General features: G+C 46.1%; 2 protein-coding genes across 3 annotated transcripts; one reads left to right on the top strand and one right to left on the bottom strand.

Annotated features, from left to right (window-relative positions):
- The first annotated feature begins 7,353 nt into the window (after positions 1-7,353).
- On the top strand, positions 7,354-11,762 carry LOC112888822. 2 transcript variants are annotated; one of them, XM_025955159.1, is made up of 9 exons: positions 7,354-8,238; positions 8,397-8,537; positions 8,728-8,820; positions 8,910-9,036; positions 10,098-10,211; positions 10,315-10,421; positions 10,573-10,653; positions 11,184-11,269; positions 11,351-11,762. In XM_025955159.1, the coding sequence occupies exons 1-9, from the start codon at positions 7,852-7,854 to the stop codon at positions 11,565-11,567; spliced, it is 1,353 nt and encodes a 450-aa protein (XP_025810944.1). In that variant the 5' UTR covers positions 7,354-7,851; the 3' UTR covers positions 11,568-11,762. The 2 variants fall into 2 exon arrangements, with proteins under 2 accessions (XP_025810944.1, XP_025810946.1); XM_025955161.1 differs by lacking the exon at positions 10,098-10,211.
- A 246-nt stretch (positions 11,763-12,008) lies between these two features.
- Positions 12,009-15,614, bottom strand: LOC112888821 (probable pre-mRNA-splicing factor ATP-dependent RNA helicase DEAH5). Its single transcript, XM_025955158.1, has one exon. The coding sequence runs from the start codon at positions 15,526-15,528 to the stop codon at positions 12,349-12,351; it is 3,180 nt and encodes a 1,059-aa protein (XP_025810943.1). The 5' UTR covers positions 15,529-15,614; the 3' UTR covers positions 12,009-12,348.
- Between the last annotated feature and the right edge of the window lie 2,896 nt (positions 15,615-18,510).

Raw genomic sequence — 18,510 nt, 5'->3', positions numbered from 1 at the left:
CGCACCCTCCAAGGCTGACGGCTGCAGGGTCTCTGCAAAGGACAAGTGTTAATATAGCAACGATTGCGGCAGAAGGCAGTGGGATCATTTACCTGCAACGTCGACGGGTACGGCAGTGGCGGCCTTGACCTGCTCATCGCCAGGGGCTTCGGGTTCCGCGTGCTGGAGCTCGGGCAGTGGCGAGTCAAGCACGATTACATCTGTCCTCCCTGCTGGCTCTAGCGCGTTGGGTTGCCCAGGCAAAAGCTCGGGGGCTGGTGGAGCCAACTCGAGTTCTGGCGCTACCGCAGCGGTCGACCTGCTTAAGACAACAGCACAACACTTTTATTGTGATTTCATCACATGGCCAAGGGCAGGGTCCAGGGCGTCACTTACACTCAGGATCGGATCATCGTTGGTTTTTTCCACACCAGCTTTAAGGGTTTCTTCACTATTGTACTCGTGGCCGGTGGTGCAGGCGTGCAAGTCGATGAGGCTGGAAGCGCTGGCGTGGCGATGGCCGCGGCACCCACTGATGGTGACAGGGCCGCTTCAGTCGAGGACGCGAGTGGCCCCGATGCAGGGCCCGCCACGGCAATCGTTACGTCCTCGGCACGGGACGGTGCCGGTTTCATCCCATCGGCTTCTGTGGGTCTGGCCTCTAGTGCGTCATTCCCGGTGAGAGGCATTTCGGCTACCCTCTGGCGCTGGGGGCTGGGCAAAGAAGACGAAGGACTGCAAAACAGAGTTGTCATCAGTATTTCGCAAAACAACTCGACACCTTTATAATTTGACAAACACTTACCCGGCAAGGTCAGCAGTGCTGGCTTTGCGTTTTCGCATTTCCCGGCGCTGCTGGGGAATTAGAGGTGCGTCGTCAGACCATTCCACGGATGATCCGGAGGAGTTGTTGGCTTGCACCCTATCCCCGGTTGATTGGCTGCCTGCGGCCGACTCGCTGCCAGCAATTCTTTCTTTTTGTGCCTTGGCTGCTGCGCTGGGCAGTGTGTGATAAGGCCGAGGCAGATCGGGTTGCGGCGGGTAACTTCGATACAATGCTGTTGAATCCTGTGTTAAGACAATCAGTTAGTATTAACTCTTCAGATCGAGGGAGAAGTCGAGAAGTGGAACACTTACTGATGGTGGTCGATTTTGGGCTGTAAATCCCGCTGGAACATACGGGACGGCATCTACATCTAGCAGAATTCGCTTGACGCGAACAAGTGCAGCATCATCCCCAAGCTCTTCTGTGCACATACGGGATGGGTCTTCAGTACCCATGTACTCGAAACCTAAGGTATGGCGCTGTTGGATGGGTTGAATTCGGCGTTTGAAGAATGATAACATCACAGATGCCCCGGTTACCCCCATCCCTCTGTGTGCGGCAATCAACTCGAGCAGCTCTTTTACCTGGTCCATCTCGGCTTCACTGGGCTCCAATGTCCATTCGCCACGCTGAACAGGGGGCCTGCCGGACCGCACAGGGAGTTGGGGGGCATGGTTCGCAATGTAGAACCATTGCTGTTTCCACCTGGGGACATTGGAAGGAAATTTGTAAGATATGTATTTGTCACTAGCGTGTTGCCTAAGCTGGATACCAGCACCCCCTATTGCAGAAGGATTTTTTGAGGTGGGCTGAGGCTTCACACGGAAAAGATAGCGGAAAAGAGCCCAATGGGGTTCAATTCCGAGGAAGGCTTCACAAAAGTGGATGAAAATGGAGATATGGCAGATCGAGTTGGGATTGAGGTGTTGCAGCTCAATCCCATAGAAGTAGAGAAGGCCACGGAAGAATGAACAAGTGGGGAGGGCGAATCCCCGTTCAGAAAAAGAGCAGAAAGAAACGATCTCATCGACGCTTTCCATGGGGAATGGATCGCGGAAAGGAAGGCGCCAATTATGAGATCTCTCTCCTGAAGCAGACCTCCCAACACTAAATTTGCTAGATTATGGCGAGAACACTTACTAATTGACCATTCGCCGGTTGCTGCTTGCGCTTCTTTCAAGTCCTTCTGGTCGGTTTTCTTCGGCGCCATTTCGAATCCTTTCAGCCACGAGTTGTTCGCACAACGCTCGGGGGCTACGGTGGCGGGATCGAAGATTTTCGACTACGCAGGACGGCGGAAGGGCGAAGGCAGGACAAGCTCTAATTGAGGTTTTGTTTTTTCTGGCGGCGGTGTTAGATCTGAAGGCACAGGAAAAAACCCTAACTGACCGTGGGGTTAAATAACCAGCGCTAAGGTAGTGGGTTACTGTGTGAAAGGTGAAGCGTCGCGCAATGGGATTAATTGGACATAGGCTTTTTTGGTGGATTTTTTGGGCCGTTACTTGACTGACCATTTTTTCAGGGTTAATTGTCCCGAAAAAAGAGGTTTTTTGAGTTTCGAGTTCACTTTATGCCAATTGCCTCCTCTTAAGCTATATTTTATCAAAAGGGAGCATTTTTGCCACGACCTTTGGGATCCTTTTTTCCAAATGATTTGGATTCAAGGCTCGGTGGCTGTGGAACACGTGGCATCGATTACTTATTTTTCGAAAGTACTTGAAGGATAAGAAGGAAAGATTCAAAGCTAGTTTGACCCTCAGCTTGATTCTTTGATTCAACCTAAGGCTCGGGGGCTACTCCATATGGAGTGCGATTATTCATCGCACCCCATATAAAAGAAAAAATTCGGGGCATGAGCACCTCATAGCTTCGATGTAGTCAGAAAAGTACTCGAAGAAAAATTTCAAGACGGAGCTTCAAAAGAAGTCGAAGATTGCTTCAGAAGTACTCGAAGAGCCTGCAGTACTCAGCTACGAAGAGCTCGGGGGCTTGTCAGACCCGGGGCCACGGGGCTGCGTACATCAAGGAGTCCGTATTGGGCTAAGGGGATAGGACGTGTCCTGTACCTTATTTATGTTGTATTCTACCTGCATGCGGAGTAGGACTAGTCGATATAGAAGGAAACTATTCGAGTTGTACTTGAGTACGATTCCTAAGCTAGTATCGGGCTAGGATTCATGTAACCCTGTCCCCCCGGATACATAAGGGCGGGCAGGGACCCCCCTCAAAACATAAGATCACCAGATCAACATCAAGGCAATACAAACCATCATACAGGACGTAGGGCATTACGCATATTGCGGCCTGAACCTGTCTAAATCTTGTGTTGTATGCACCTTCGAGTTCCTGATCTAGGCGCATCCCAACCGAAAACCTACCACCTTGGGTATACCCCTCGGTGGGCAGCCGGATAAAACCCGACAAACCCCACAGCATGTGAATTGACAACTTTTTAGTGCTATCATTAGATACTTAACAAAATGGAGCCTAATTATTTCCTTCAACTTTTTTATTCTAGGAAAAGCCTCAACGCAACCCAGATCAATCTCAAGTCACTGATATACCAAGGGCAACCGGCATTCGCACTACAAGAAGTAGTACATCTGCAAGCAATAATGAAGCAAATACAGCACCGGCCCCGGCATTCATTACTACAAAACAGCTAAAGGATAAAGCTGCTAAAAGACAACAAGCCGCCAAAAAGACAGGAGGTGAAATTTTTGTTTCTCCACTACCTGCTGTGAATGTTTCTGTTTCGACTGTCAAAGTATTTATAGTTGTCTTAATTATTTGCTGTCATTCTGTTAAATTTATGATGCGTAATGAAACTTTGGTTTACCTACCTGCTGTTGTTCCCTCCTTTTCATAATTTCAGTTTACTTCATGCTAAAAAATGCTATTCTTTCTTTTCAGCAAACTAAGGCAGTTCGAATGGAGCAAACAAGTGATGGGACCATTTTGAAATCACCCTTTGCTGATCAAGTGATGGGATCATCTTAAAGTCACCCTTTGCCGATCAAGTTCTTCATTTCTTATCAAATTAGCCTACTATGTGTGTTGAAACAATCTGGTGTTGCAAACTTATTACTATTTCAGTACTACGTGTGTCATGGAATTTTACAGTGAATGGTTGAATCTTGATTTATGAATGATAAATGCTTAATTATTTTTTATCTTGTATTATATTGTTTAAAATTATTGGTGATACAAATAATTGAGCGTGGCATAATAGACATGTGGCAATAGCTACAAAAGTATGGAGGCAACACCATTCGTCGCAAATGAGAATTCATCCTATCGCAACCCGACTTTTTTAGTGTCACAAAGGGTCATGCCAATACGAAGTTCCACATGTAGCAACCAACTATTATGGTGGTAATAGAGGCATGAACTTTTGCCTACCAAAACGTTTACGAAGCAATAGAGGAGATCACATCTAACAACCAATCTAGTTTGGTGGCAAAAGAGTGCTCCACCTATAGCCTCCAAACGATTTCGATGGTAATAGAATGTCCCACCTATAACAACCATCCCTAATGCGTGGCAATAGAGTTGTCCACCTCTAGCAACCAAACGAACCTGGTGGCAATAGAGGGAACCACATATAGCACCCAAAACACTTTAGTGGCAATAGAGGTGCTTGCCCTATAGCAACCACAACTAGAGTGTAGCAATACAATGCTTTGCAACACAAGATTTTACACATTGCAACGCGTTGGGTACGATGCGATTGAACCTCTGGCAACAGCAGATGCGTCGCAATAGGATAACTTACAACCAACATGAGCGTGCCCTTAGATGCTAGTTGCAACGCCTAATTGTGTTGTAATAGAAAAACAATTGCAACCAACAAAAGACATTCGAGGTTGAAGGCTAATACCACGGGACCTTTTGCAGCACTTTTTTACGAAATTGTTTGGGTGCAATTGTGGCTATTGCACCCAAAAAGGGCATATTGCAACGCATTTCCTGTGTTGTATTAGGGGGAAATTCTAGTAGTGTGAGCACAACTGTGAGTATGACATGGAGGGCCACATGTCATTTTTTTCTTTATTAAAATACAGCCATGTTGGATCTTGTTTTGTAGATAAAATCATAACAAATACACATGGTGAAAACAAATCGAGAATAAAATATATGGTTTAGTAGATATTAGCATTTGAAGTTTGATACTTCAATGATTTTAAACAAAGTGCAACCAATAGGAGCTTGACACATCATCTATTGAATTGGCTGGCTAGCAGCTTGACCAAATAGGGGGACGAGACCCCTACGCACTAGGACGAGCCTCCTGAGGCTATGTTTGGTGTGGCCGGGAATGGCCGGGGTCGGGGTCCGACCCCCGTGGATTAATTCGGAGCGGGTTCTACCCCGGCCCACAATAAAATTCGCGTTCGGTTAATCTTCTCGAGGTTGCAATCCATGGAAATCCCGGCAAAATTCCTTCACCCCGGCCCGGGATTCCACCCACGAGTGCCAAGGTGTGGAACGGATCCTCGCGTCGCTGCAGCGGCGGGTTCACTGACAACAAGCTGCGGCGGCTGTGCGACTCAGAGGCGTCGACGACGGCGTCGATGCGGCGGCCTCCCCTCTTTTGCCCCCTCCGGTACCTACGTTTTTGCCGGTAAATATCTCATCGATCTATTACTTTCCCTTTCCTCTCCGTGTCCTAGAGTTTCTTTGAGATTCTTGGATCTGTGTTCTGATTGGGTTGCTCGGTAGAAACTGATGTAGGTCTGTAGGCAATCTGAATCTTGCCCATCCTCCAACGACGAGTCCACCGTTTCTTCACCAGCACCCCAAACGCACTCCTCATACAACGAGCAATTGCCTCCTTCCTCCTCCCATTATAGTTATCAATTAGAAGAATCATGTTTGTGATATCCAAATAGACATCGAATTCACCATCAGGAGCATTGCAAGCTGCTGATTGTCAATGTATAAGAAGAGACTCATGCACATGTTGTATTTTAGGAACAAGCTGCTGCATTACATCTGACTTCAAAATAAATGGCCATGGACTTTATGTGTCTAATTAGTTTGTGATCTTCTGCATTCAGCAGCCTTAAAATTGATTAGTCTCTGCTATCCATATAAAATGGACTTTATGTGGATAGAAAGACTGAATACAACAATGTCATGCATATGTCTCTGCATCCATTGCATGCACTTGCCCAAAGTCTAGTCTAAGTCAGCTGTTCAACATTGTGTGCAGTTCTTCAAATCTTATTTGGTCAAGAAACATAGAGTGAGTTGCTATGAAATCAAGAGTATGTATGTATAGATTGTCGGAGTTCAGAGTCTAGTAGCTAGGTGTATTGTTGTATTTGTTTTTCTCAGGTGACCAAACAAGGGGGGCTACATTGTATTTTTGTCAAACAGGAGCAGAAAGTTCTGCGGCTAATAGCTACTTCACTTATTCTCCCATCTGCTCTTGATTTTGCAGGACTGACCAGTAATTTAATCTTGAACTAGATAACCTTCCAATTTGCCAATCCATTCGACTTTCATTCTACAGTGTTCTGAAGCAAGGATAATTTGGTCATCTTGCAAGTCATTGCTCAATATGTCTTCCATATTTGCCCTAGAGTTATCTGGTTTTGTTGCATACTTAGTTGATCTATCTTGTGGTTGGGAACTGATATCGTTCTCAAAGATAATATTATTGCTGTATATTACTAATAGTTGTAAAATACTAGTAGGTTTTTGGATCATTTGGCACTTTAGAATATTACCAATAGCATTATGGATGAGCTTGTTACTGATTGAGTAGAGTTATTGATTGAGTAGAGTTGGGTCTTGGAGTGTTGGGTGTACATTTTTTTCCTATCTTTCTTTTGTCTTGGATAGAATTCCAATTGTTTCTCCCTTGTTTCTGAAACTAACATCCCAGCTTATAGCACTACAATCGAATTGATTGCATGCAACTGACTTGTAGAATTAAGTGCCCCGATGTGCATGTGCAATGATGGGGTTGAATCATGTTCTGTGGCTTGGATAAATACTTAAGTAGATGAGTTCAGTGTAGACACACAGTTGTAAGCATATGTTATGTTTGATTGGTTGGTTCGTATGGAGACAGAGCATGTACCATACTAGAAAGTCTGATACTAGAATTTTTTTTATGTCAATTTCTTTTCCTACTGCATATCTAAAATTGTTAGTCTTTTGTGGCTTTTGTCTGTTATAAATTTATCCTAATACAAGATTAAAAACCATGCAGGTTGGAGCAGCCCTTTCCATGGTGTACATATCTGGAGGTCTAGTCGTCTTTGTTGGTCGCAATCAGTCCTACACAAACCTGAAGAAGCTGAACGTGAAATCCATCGCTAGGACCACTTTGAAATGAATTGAATGTTGTGTGGTGAGCTATCATACAAGTCCGTTATCTTTAAGGATCGAACCAGATCGGATACGCATGGAAACGGATTCGGATATCTCAGATATCCGTCTTTCTATTTCCTTCCAGCTTCCATCCCCTAGGATGGAAGTGGATTGGATACGCATGGAAATGGATTCGGATATCCATTTTTCTGTTTCCTTCCATTTTCAATCCCTAGTTATCTTCGTATCTAAGGTGACCTTGTCATATTCATGTTAAATGTTATGGATCTGTAGCTGTGATAGAACCGAGCCTAGTGTCATGGGTAACCCTGATCATAATTGTGTCAAGGTGTTTGACCACTTTGCTTTTTATAATTGACACCATTTCTGCAAAATCTCTTGATCTGCTGGTGTTGCATATCTACGTTCTTTGTATATCCCCTATACTATTTCCTGCCTAACCGAACAATGCAAGGGATTATGGATATAAGGGGATTAAACCCCCATATGGATTGGGTGATACCATAGGGATCCACCCAATCCCTGTCTGGATTAGATCCCCTTGGGGATTATACCCCTGCCAGCCGAACAAGCGACCGGATCCTGACGGTGACGGGTGAATCCGGATACACACGTCCGTGATGCAACTGATTTGCGCGCTAGAACGTGCCGTGCCTTTCCCCGCCTGCTGACGAGCAATAAAAGAACAGCAGAAGAAAAAAATGCTGGTTCTGCTTCCTCCCGCCTCTTCCATCCGTGCCCTCGCCTTCCACCGCCGCCTCCGAGTCCCCCTCCTCGCCCCGCCGCGGACTCTTCCTCGCCTCGGCGCGGCCCCCGCGCGCTCCATTATGGCCTTTTCCGCCGAGCCGGCATCGGGGGAAGAGAAGGCGGAAGCGGAGGAGGAATCCCTCCACACGACCGCCGCGGCCGGCGCCGGCGCCGGTGACGGTGACGGTGACGGGAGCGAGGTGAGCCACGAGGAGTGGCGGCGCTGGGGAACCTCCTCGCCGCTTCCAGCCGCGGTGGCCGCCGTTGTCCGCGAGCTGCTCGAGATGGAGGCCGCCGCCGGAGAGAAGATGCGCTTCGGGGGCGTCGGCTCCAAGCTAAAGGTGACGCCATCGTCTTCCCTTTTTGTTTTACTCAACCCCTCGCGGTTTTTTTTGGGGGCGGGAGGGGGTGTTCTTGAAGCTTCTGTGCGAGCAATGCAGGATCGGAACTCCTGGCAGCACTACTGGCTTCGCGGTCTGATTTTATCTGGTATTTGCAGGGTGATTTCAAGGACATGGAGGACAAGAAGCACAGGGCTGTCTACGAGACGCTTGGCGACTCCGATCAGAAGCTGCAGTATTTCTCGGCGCGGCAGATTGGTTGCCGTTTGCTTGGGAGCAGAGGGTATCTGTGCCATAAGGTAACGTGATGTCCAATCTCTTTTACGTAAGCACCTGAGCACTGATACAACAATGCAGCTGTTGGGGTTTGATGCCCATAGGACATTAGAACTGAACCTTAATTTTTTGACATTTTACATCTTTCTGCTTGTCCAGATTCCTCTCTTTGAAGAGTCTGTCTAACTGATCCATTTACTTCTGAAATTGCAGTGCTGGTTACCAACTGAAGACTGTATGTGCGCAAATATTGTTCCCTGCAATCTTTGGAGGGGGATGAAATTCTGGTTGTACATGCACCCAAAGGTTTGTCCAAAGAGCAAAGAGGGTTGTGCAGTTTTTACTTCTGTATCCTCCTATTGTGTTTGAGCCCATAAGCATGTCGGTTTTTGCAGGACTTTTTGCGCCAAAATAACACCGGAAAGTTACTCTGGCAAGTATTTGGCATCCAAGCTGCACAGCTATGCCTCTTTGGTATCCAGGAGCATGAAGATATAATGTGGGATGCATTTCATCGTTCAGGTGATCTTAAATCCATATGTTTTCTCAATTGTTGAATAATATTGTTTCAAATGCTTGCCTTGATTTAGTCATTTCTGTTTGGTAGTTTAGATTACCTTTCACTCGCTGCAATTGATCCTTTGGAGAGTTGTAAATTCTTGTTAGGTCTGCAAAGCATTCTTTTGTCTACTAAGCTCAACTGATGTGCTTAATTCTACTTAGGATACAGATACACCATACTTTGAGATGGCTTCCAGTGGAGTGAGGAGGATAACTGATGATTGGTGTTGATAATTCTGATGGCATCGTCCCTATTGTGAACCCAGAAATTAGTATTAGTTTAAGGTCAATAGCTATAAATCACCGTGTTAGGATACATCTTGAGCCTTGTTTTTATTGCATTTAGTGGTTTTGATAGAGTAGACTTTTTATGGGCCATTGCCCCATCTTAGTATGATGCATGTATATGTTATAGATTTTGAATTTCCAAAAGGAAAAAAAAGTTACAATTTCGGACTTTGGAGGTTCTCTTGTGCTGTTTTGGTCACATAGCACTTAGTTGCTTAAATTCACTTCATTTTCGGAAGTTGCATTAGTAGTGACAAGCAATATGTACTCATTAAAAGACTAAAGCCAATAGATGATGTATTCTCCAAGCCCAATTATTTACTTGGCAACTTTTCTTCCTAACTCATATTGCACATATAAATAGAGAGGTGCAATTGTTGATCTATAACATGGTAATATCATAGTTTTATGGAAGCAATGCTAATTTGTTATATTAATCATAGTTTAAATGCGTGTTTCCTCATCTAACCTCTTTTTCGCAGTGTGTTAACATGTTTATGAGAAATGTAGCCTGTAACCATCCATGTTTACTGACAACCAGGACTTAATGGTTCAAATTCTGTGCATAGTTGTGTTTCCTTTTCTGTTTGCATTTGGTTCTTTCTATTTTGATCGTCGTGAATGGTTCAACTGATGCATTGTGTGCTTGACCTGGACCTAACAACATTAAATTGCATCCTTTGATGCACTGATTCTCTATGATATGAGTTGATATTTTGCACGAACAAATGCAGAATGCATCTATATCTGTACTGGTCACTACAAATGCAATGCTAGTGGTCTTCATATACTTTTTTATGATCTACAGAAGATTACTGCATCAATCAAGCATTTAGTATGCCCATATGGTACTTACCAAGTCATATTTTTATCTTTAGCTAGGACATGTGCTTCTCCGTTCTTTCTGTTGTCAAATATCTGAGTTTCCATTCTGATGTGGTGTTCCTCCAGGAAAGGGGAAGATCTCGTTTCTATATCCAAACAAGAGTATCATTCCCAAGTCAGTCAAAGACCTCAAATTTGATGGTTCGTCCTTGACTTCTGACCTTCATGAGATGGTATGTATTACGTTCTTTAAGCTGGCATTCCATGATTTGTTCAAAGACATCAAATTTGATGGTCCTTGACTCCTGACCTTCATGAGATGGTATGTACACATCAACTTTCAATATTTTGATACATGGTAATGATTTAACTTCTGCAATGCAGAGTTCATCGGATGAACCTTTCAACTTCGTTTTGCTTGATGGTACCTGGAGTAATTCTGCAGCACTGTACAGAAGGTTGAAGGTACAGTTCAATGCATTTCTTATCTGACACATGCATTCCATTATTAGGTTGTCTAGACTATCAGTAAACACAAAAGTACACTTTTTTTTTCTGCGGGCGGGTGTCTCCAACATGTCAATTACACAGACAGGCTTTGTTCAATATTTGTCCAAGACTCCAAGGTACCTATAGCTTCATGGACTTCAATGTGAAACGTGTAGATCCTTGACTATTATGCCAAATACTTTGATTTATACCTGAAGGGCGTCGTGGTAGTCTTGTAGGTTTCATATCTAAAGTTTTACTTAAAACCATTTACCTTTAGATTGTGTAATTTCTTAGATGTTTCTTGATTATATTATACAAATCTATGCTTCCAAATCCTCAACCAAAGACCATTCGCAACAATCTGAGAGCGGACTACAGTTGCATAGATGTCGAATAGGGTTGGGTTGCAAGCTACTTGCCATTGTCCAGTTTCAAGGTTTGAACTTGGAACCCTCATGTGAGATACAGCTAGCTATATGACCAACATTTGTTATTTTATACAGGAGAGATGGACTGCAAAATGGGGAGATGAAGATATTCCTTGTATCTCACTATCTACGCTTAGTGCCTCAGTGATGCATAAACTGCGGTGAGCAAAAAGCTTTACTTGTCCTTATCAGTTACTTGTCAAATGCTTATTTAAGGATGTTATGCCTTTTCATATGAACAGACCGCAGCCAGCATGGGACCGTACCTGCACTGCGGCAGCTGCAGCTGGACTCCTCTGGGAGTTGAACTTGCTGCCTGAGCTCAGCACATATGAATTTGAAAAGCAAGCTGAGGCTGTGGAGTGCTCGCTAGATATCTTGCTGGATGCTCTCACCACCCGACGGGTTCGGCTGGGCCGATCGATAACCCGAAAACAGAGACATAATAGGAACATTTAGGGAAAGAAGCTCACAGTAGCAGAGGAAGCAATATACCTTGAAATAGAAGGCTGAGGGAGCGTTTGGTTTTATGCCCATGCCCTCCCAACCAACTTTTGGTACCTTTTTGAAAACGTGGCAGCAATATATTAATTTAACAAGTCGTTACAGAGGATAGCCCGGGGCCCGGATAGGTTCCGGAGCATCATAACACCACATCGAACCAGCATTTTGATGAGCTAATCTAGCTATTACATCCTCTAGGGACATGGATGAAAACAAAAGAAGTCCCAACTTTTGGTACTTGACTGTGATTGCTGTGCTTGTTTGGATGGACGCCAACCTTACACACACCCATGCAGCATGTAGTGTTTTCTGTGCCCACCGCCCATGCGAGGGCGAAATGGGTGGCAGCTGATCAAGGGTAGTCTCCGAGAACAAAATGTTATGACTGATCGAGGATTATCAAGGAAAAATACGATGATTTTGCAAGATTCAACAACACCAATTTGATGTGTAAACATTCAATGGGTTTCAATCTATGAAATGCGGAAAACACAACAAATCATAGTGGTAAGGCTCTTTTTTGCCTCAGCGCTTCCAACTTTTTTTTTTGAAAGAAAACAGCGCTTCCAACTTTAAGGAGCACAAACCATACGTGCAACACTGCACTGCAATCATCTGAGCACATGGTTGAGCAGAAAAGCTTAATCTACACCCCCCCCCCCCCCCAAAAAAATATCGCTTAATATCTACAGTTACAGTAACATTACATGGCAGAGCTATAAGAACGTAAACAAAATTACCAACGGCGCTTGCTTAAACGCCACGAGTTCGGTTCACTGTGTCTATCATAAAGGGGTTCGATCCTCTCTTGGCGCTTCCGCTTACTGATCCTCGTCGGGTCCTCTGATCTGTAGAACCTTGGTGCCAGCTCTACTAGCCATCTTGGGTCAACGGCTGTGACTTCCCTCATGTATTCCTTCGTCGTCATGACAATTTCATGGTAGATCACCCACTGAGGCTGCTGGTGAAAGAGGGCACTGCTTGGGTGGATATACACCTGCTGATGATCAGCACGGGTCCGGTATCCTCCACTGGGATCCTTCCTTGCAGCATGGAAGAAGAATCCAGCGGCAAGGGCTTTCCCTATCTTGGTGGGATTGTTCCCAGCTGAGGCAACATCAAGCTTATACTTATCCATGATCTCAAGAAGTTGTTTCCGCACATCCTGTGCCCTCCTTAATGAGTTTATCTGGACAAAATTCTCAAAGCACCATGGTCCTGAAAATCCTTTTGCCTTCCATGCCTCGTACACAGTGAGAAGGGTGAAATGATCACCTTCTGGCTGGAAAAAGTTTGATATCTTCCGATCTGCTTGAGCTTGCTTCTCTCTTGGCCGATAGAATATGTTTCCAGTTTGTATCATTGCAATGATCGTCAATATTTCATCGCTGCATCCAAGGTCTACACTAGCAAGGAGCATCTTTGAAAGAGGTGGCTCTTGTGGAAATTCAGCCATCTTTCTCCCTAGCCTGGTAAGAAGGCCCTCTTCGTCTAAGGCACCAAGACTGTACAATTCTTCCATAGCTGACACAAGTGCTTGAGATGCTGGTGGGTCCATGAAGTCAAATGTCAACAGGTCATTAATTCCCATTGCCTTCATATTAAGAACCGTCCACCCCAAGTTGGCCCTCTGGATCTCTGGAGTTGTTGTGGGGGCCATTTCATTGTGATAGGCACTCTCAGTGTATAGACGGTAACACTTACCCGGGCCTGTACGTCCAGCACGCCCTGCTCTTTGCTTAGCTGACGCCTGAGAGATTGAAGTGATAACCAGTGAATCCAGCCCTAGTTTTGGGTTATAGACATTAAGCTTTGCAAAGCCTGGGTCAACAACATAGTAAATCCCATCTATCGTAAGAGATGCTTCCGCAATGTTGGTGGCCACGACCACCTTCCTCTTACCAGGAGGAGCAGGCTCGAAGATCTTTGACTGACCTTCAGTAGGAAGAGCACTGTACACAGGACAAATTATCAGCGCTGGTACGTCCTCACCAAATGTCTTCATCCTCTCATGGAGACGCTCACAAGCATGTTCAATCTCTTCTTGGCCAGTCAGGAACAAGAGGATATCTCCTTCAGGTTCAGTCAAATGAATCTGCAATACAGTGATCAGTGCAGCATCCATGTAGTCACTCTCTGGCTGTTTCGTATGCTGTATCTCAACCGGAAAAGTTCTTCCAGGAATTGTGAAAATTTTGCAATCAAAAAAATAGCCAGAGAACTTCTCAGCATCAAGAGTGGCTGAAGTGACTATTAACTTGAGATCACTTCTCCGCTTAATTAGCTGCTTTAGCAAGCTGAAGAGAATATCTGTGTAGATAGTTCTCTCATGTGCCTCATCAAGCATAACCACCGAATAAGATGACAAATCTCCATCCACCAAAGTCTCTCGTAGGAGCATACCGTCTGTCATATACTTGATAACAGTTCCAGGTCCAGTGCGGTCGTCAAAGCGAATTGAATAACCTACTTCTTCTCCTAATCGACAGCCAAATTCCTCTGCTACACGCTTTGCAATTGACTCTGCAGCAACCCTGCGAGGCTGAGTACATGCAATTTTACCCATTGTAGTATATCCTGCCTCAGCAAGGTATTGCGTAACCTGGGTTGTTTTCCCTGAGCCAGTCTCACCGATAACCACCAAAACTTGGTTGTCATGAACAGCATTAATCAGCTCCTTCTTGAGCCTGAATATCGGAAGGCTCTCTCTTTGCTCTTGAACCGAGAGCCTCGACCTCTGCCCATATGTTCCAGCCTTCCCATATGACACCTTCCATTCTGGCACACTCTGTGCTGCTAGTCCAGTGCCTATCAGCTCCTGCATCAGATACCGCCCACCTGACATGGGGTCCTCCCACGACCGATTAAGGTCCTTGGGTATTGCATCAACCATTCCTCTTTGCTCCTGAGTGTGGATATCACGCCTCTCATTAACAAGTGCAGATGCCTCAGGATTCTTGGAAATCCTCACTGGAGACAAGTCAGCCGTGGACCGCGCCTTTCCCTGCAAGAACGCAGGCTCATCCTCATTGAGCTCAATCTCCAGCTCCTCTGCTTCCTCCTGGTAAAGCATCCTATCGTCATCCTCGTCAGACCCCAGGTAGTCCTTGGCATCCAATACTCCCGACGCAATCAGCTGCTTCATCTCCCACCTCTCTGGCGAGCTCATCCGCCTAGTTGGCCGGCGTGGCGCAGGGCCCACCTCATCCTCATCAGGAACGCAATTCCCCGAAACCCCCTTTCTATTCCCAGCGGCTGTGGCGCGATGGGCCGTTGGATTGGTCCTTGGCACATCGTCCTCCCAAGAACGCAGACGAAACGGGAGGAGATCCCTCCCCGTATCCTGATCGACGTCTCGCATCGATAGCCCAAGCTTGGTGCCGTCCACCGAGACGACCTTGACGAACACCTCCTGGCCGCGCGTGGCAGATACGCGGTGGCCGGGCATCTGGGAGACGTGCACGAGCCCCTCGCGGCCGCTAGCGCCGTCGATGCGGACGAAGCACACGGCGTCCGCCACGCGGGTGACCCTCCCGCGGCGCACCTGGTACAGCTCCGGCTCCCCATCACTCTCCGCCTCCTTGTCGTCCCGGCGTCTCCCCGTACCGGCGACACGAGAGGTGATGGGGTTTTGGGCGGCGGGGGCGTGGTCGGGGATGGCGGTGATGACGGCGTGGAGGGAGCGGACGAAGTAGCCCGGGAGCTCGGCGCCGTGATCCCTGAGCGCGGCGGCGAAGTCGGCGGCGGAGGCGGAGGCGCGTCCGAGGTCGACGACGAACTCGGCGAGGACGCGGTCGGCGACGCCCAGGTGGGCCTCGAGCTCCGAGCAGACCTTCGAGACGAGGGAGAGCTGCGTGAGACGCCGCATCTCCTCCCCCACCGAGCCGGCGCCGGTCGTTGCCGTGGGCGCCGCCATGGCCGCGCACGCGGCCGTGGGGTGAAGTCGGTCAGGGCGCGCGTTTTTTTTTCCCGATAATGGGTGCGCGGTGGTATCGTCGTGTATCCGTGTCGAACGGGAGTGGAGATGGAAGAAACGGAGAGCGGTGAAAGGCGGTGCGGGCGTCGTCGAGTCCACGAGGGCGCGTGCAGTGGATCCGTGTGGAGCGTGGGCGTCCGACTCCGGCGGCCAGCGAAACAGGCTCGAATCCGCGGCCCAGTTGGTTTCTCGAGTCGGTTATGGATAAACTTCCTCGGAGTCAGAATAAATTATGACAAAATACAAGGAATGTCTCGCTGCAAACCTCGTCGTAGAAACTTCCTCGGAGTCAGAATCAAGAGACAACAACAACCACAGAACAGTCGTTCTTCCAGTTCCCAGATTCTCCGGAATCTGATCTCGGTCAACCGCGGTATATATCTACCTCAGCTGACTTAGGGTGTGTTTGGTTCAGCTGCAGATTCCTGAAAATCTGATTTCTGAAATCAGCTGTGTGAAAGCTGCCGTGAGCTGACAGCTGTGGGAAAGCTGAAAGCTATTTTAAAATAACTGTCAGCTGTGGATTTCTATAAGAAATGTCTATTATGCTGTGGATTTTATATGCTAATTAATCGCATGGACATGTAGATGACCATTTTGGAAAGAAAATATTCATGTTTGTTAATATTTGACATATATAATAATTTATACAAAATATATATCCATATTATAAAAATAATTGAATAATTTCTTTTTTTCTTTCATTTTTTTCTCTGTATTTCTTTCCTCTTTTTTTCTTTCTATTTTTCCTTTCTTCTTTCTTTTTTTCCCATTCTTTCTCCTTCCACGTGAGTATGTAAACAACCGCATCTTCTCCCTTTTCCTGTTCCTTATCCCTTTCTCCTTCCTCCACGTGCGTCGTGTGGAGGGCCGGCAAGCTCCACCGTGTGCGCGCGTCAAGTTTCTCCCCACGCATGCGCCACAGGCGAGCTCTTCCCCGCGCGCGCTCGTCCGACCGGGCAAGCTCCTCCAGAAGGCGTCCCTCCTCCTCGGCGAGGTCCTTGCCCCGCGGCAAGAGGCCCACCCATCCAGCAACCGGCGGCCGACGACGAGCCCATCCGGTGAACCCATCCAGCAACCGGCGGCAGGCCCCGTCCTCTCCCAAACGGCATCGACCGGAGCCTACGAGGAGACGAGCAGCCGGCGAGCTTCTCCACCATGCGCGGGCGCCCGTCGGAGGGCCGGCGAGCTTCTCGATCTGGCGCGCGGCAGAGCGAATCGCCGGAGATGGGGCGAGCGCCGGCGAGCTCCTCCTTTTCCCCTCCACGCCGGCGACCTCCTCCCCAAGCCCTTTCTTTTTCGCTGGAGGCGCACGACGCTTCTATTCGACGGCTGGGGAAAAGAAACCGGAGCGGTACATTGTAATCGATGGCAGGCGGGTAAATACCATGGGGAATCGGTGAAAATCTGGTGTCTCACCCGATTCCAAAGTGACCTGCGGGAATCGGGTGATTTTTCGGAATCGTTTCGTGCATCGGAGGCCTTTGGTTAGGTTCGCAGATTTTTGGACACGAATCGGAACCAAAGGGATGCTTAGTGGCGCCTTCTACCTTCCGATGTACTCCCTCCGATGTACTCCCTCGGCAAATAATGCGATTCTAGTTTTGTTTGAAGTCAAATCTTTTTAAATTTAACTAAATTTATAGAGATAGGACATCTAGTAAATATATAATTATGAATCTAATAATACTTATATCATATCATAAATATTTATATTCTCTATAAATTTGATCAAACTTATAATAGTTTGACTTAAAACAATTGTATTCTTTGTAGGATTAAGGGAGTAAATTTTAGTGCTGTATGACCAACGCTGTGACAAGTAGTCCTAAGCCGAAGGCTCCAAATAATTGAGGAGATCACCATAAACGGGACGGAGAATTTTGGAACTCTTTAAACAATTAAAATAAAAAGATAAAATATGTTAACTTGCATGTATTGTTGATTAACTGAGTCGCTAGTAGAACCAATCATGGGTCGGGTCAGGATGGTCAAAGAAAAACTCGGTATTTTTTTTCTTCAGCTCGAATCCAGCCCACCCAACCACCAAGCTGGATTTTTCAGCCAAGCCCGATTCGAACATGGTCGCGTTGGGTTGGATTAAACTCAAAATTTTGTGTATAATTTTGAATGGAGTTCAATTTTTCAGTTTTGGGTCAGAAAATCAGCCTGTGTGCCTAGCCAATTTTTGTTGCGGGTCAAAAATTTCAGCACAAACTCATCCCACGTATTGATCGGGTCGGATTCGTTGTGTTGGGCGACCTATGATCAGGTATAGTCGCTAGCTTGTATTGAAGCAGGGGTAGCTTGACCTGAAGCAACCGTGCTAAATCGTGTCGCGTAAAGCTTCGGCCCAGTAGCTACTCTGCCTCTGATGTGGCACAGCTCACTAGCTCAGCGTGAATTTATGACACCCCAAGCCATACATCGGAGTTTAAGGGGTGCGTTTGGTTCAGCTGTGAGCTGTAAAAAAACTGCTGTCAGATGTCTGCTGTGAAAAAGCTGCTGTGAGATACCTGCTATGAAAAAGCTGAAAGTCGTTTGGTTCAACCTACTGTGAGTTGTCGACTGTGAAAAAATTATATATTATCTTTATGCAAATTGATAGTATACAATATTTCATCGTGATGACCAAATTATTTTTCATTTAAATCTTTATTTATATATATAGGAAAATATTTGGAGTTAACTTTTTTATTCTTTTTTATTTTATTTTTCTATATATGAAAATCTTTATTTTTTTATATATAAAAAATTGAAAGGGTATATATGTGACCAATAGTAGGTGTGTAGTTTTAACAAATTCGGAAAAGCTGCAAAAGTAGGGTACAACCTGCTTTCAAATTTGTACTACAGAAAAGCAGTTTTTTCAAACCAACTGCAAAAAAGCTGAACCCTTTTGGTTCAACTTCTGCTTTCTGA

This window comes from Panicum hallii, chromosome 4 (genome assembly GCF_002211085.1).
Source record: "Panicum hallii strain FIL2 chromosome 4, PHallii_v3.1, whole genome shotgun sequence".
NCBI classification, from domain to species: domain Eukaryota; kingdom Viridiplantae; phylum Streptophyta; class Magnoliopsida; order Poales; family Poaceae; genus Panicum; species Panicum hallii.
This window is presented reverse-complemented; position numbering and strand designations above follow the sequence as displayed.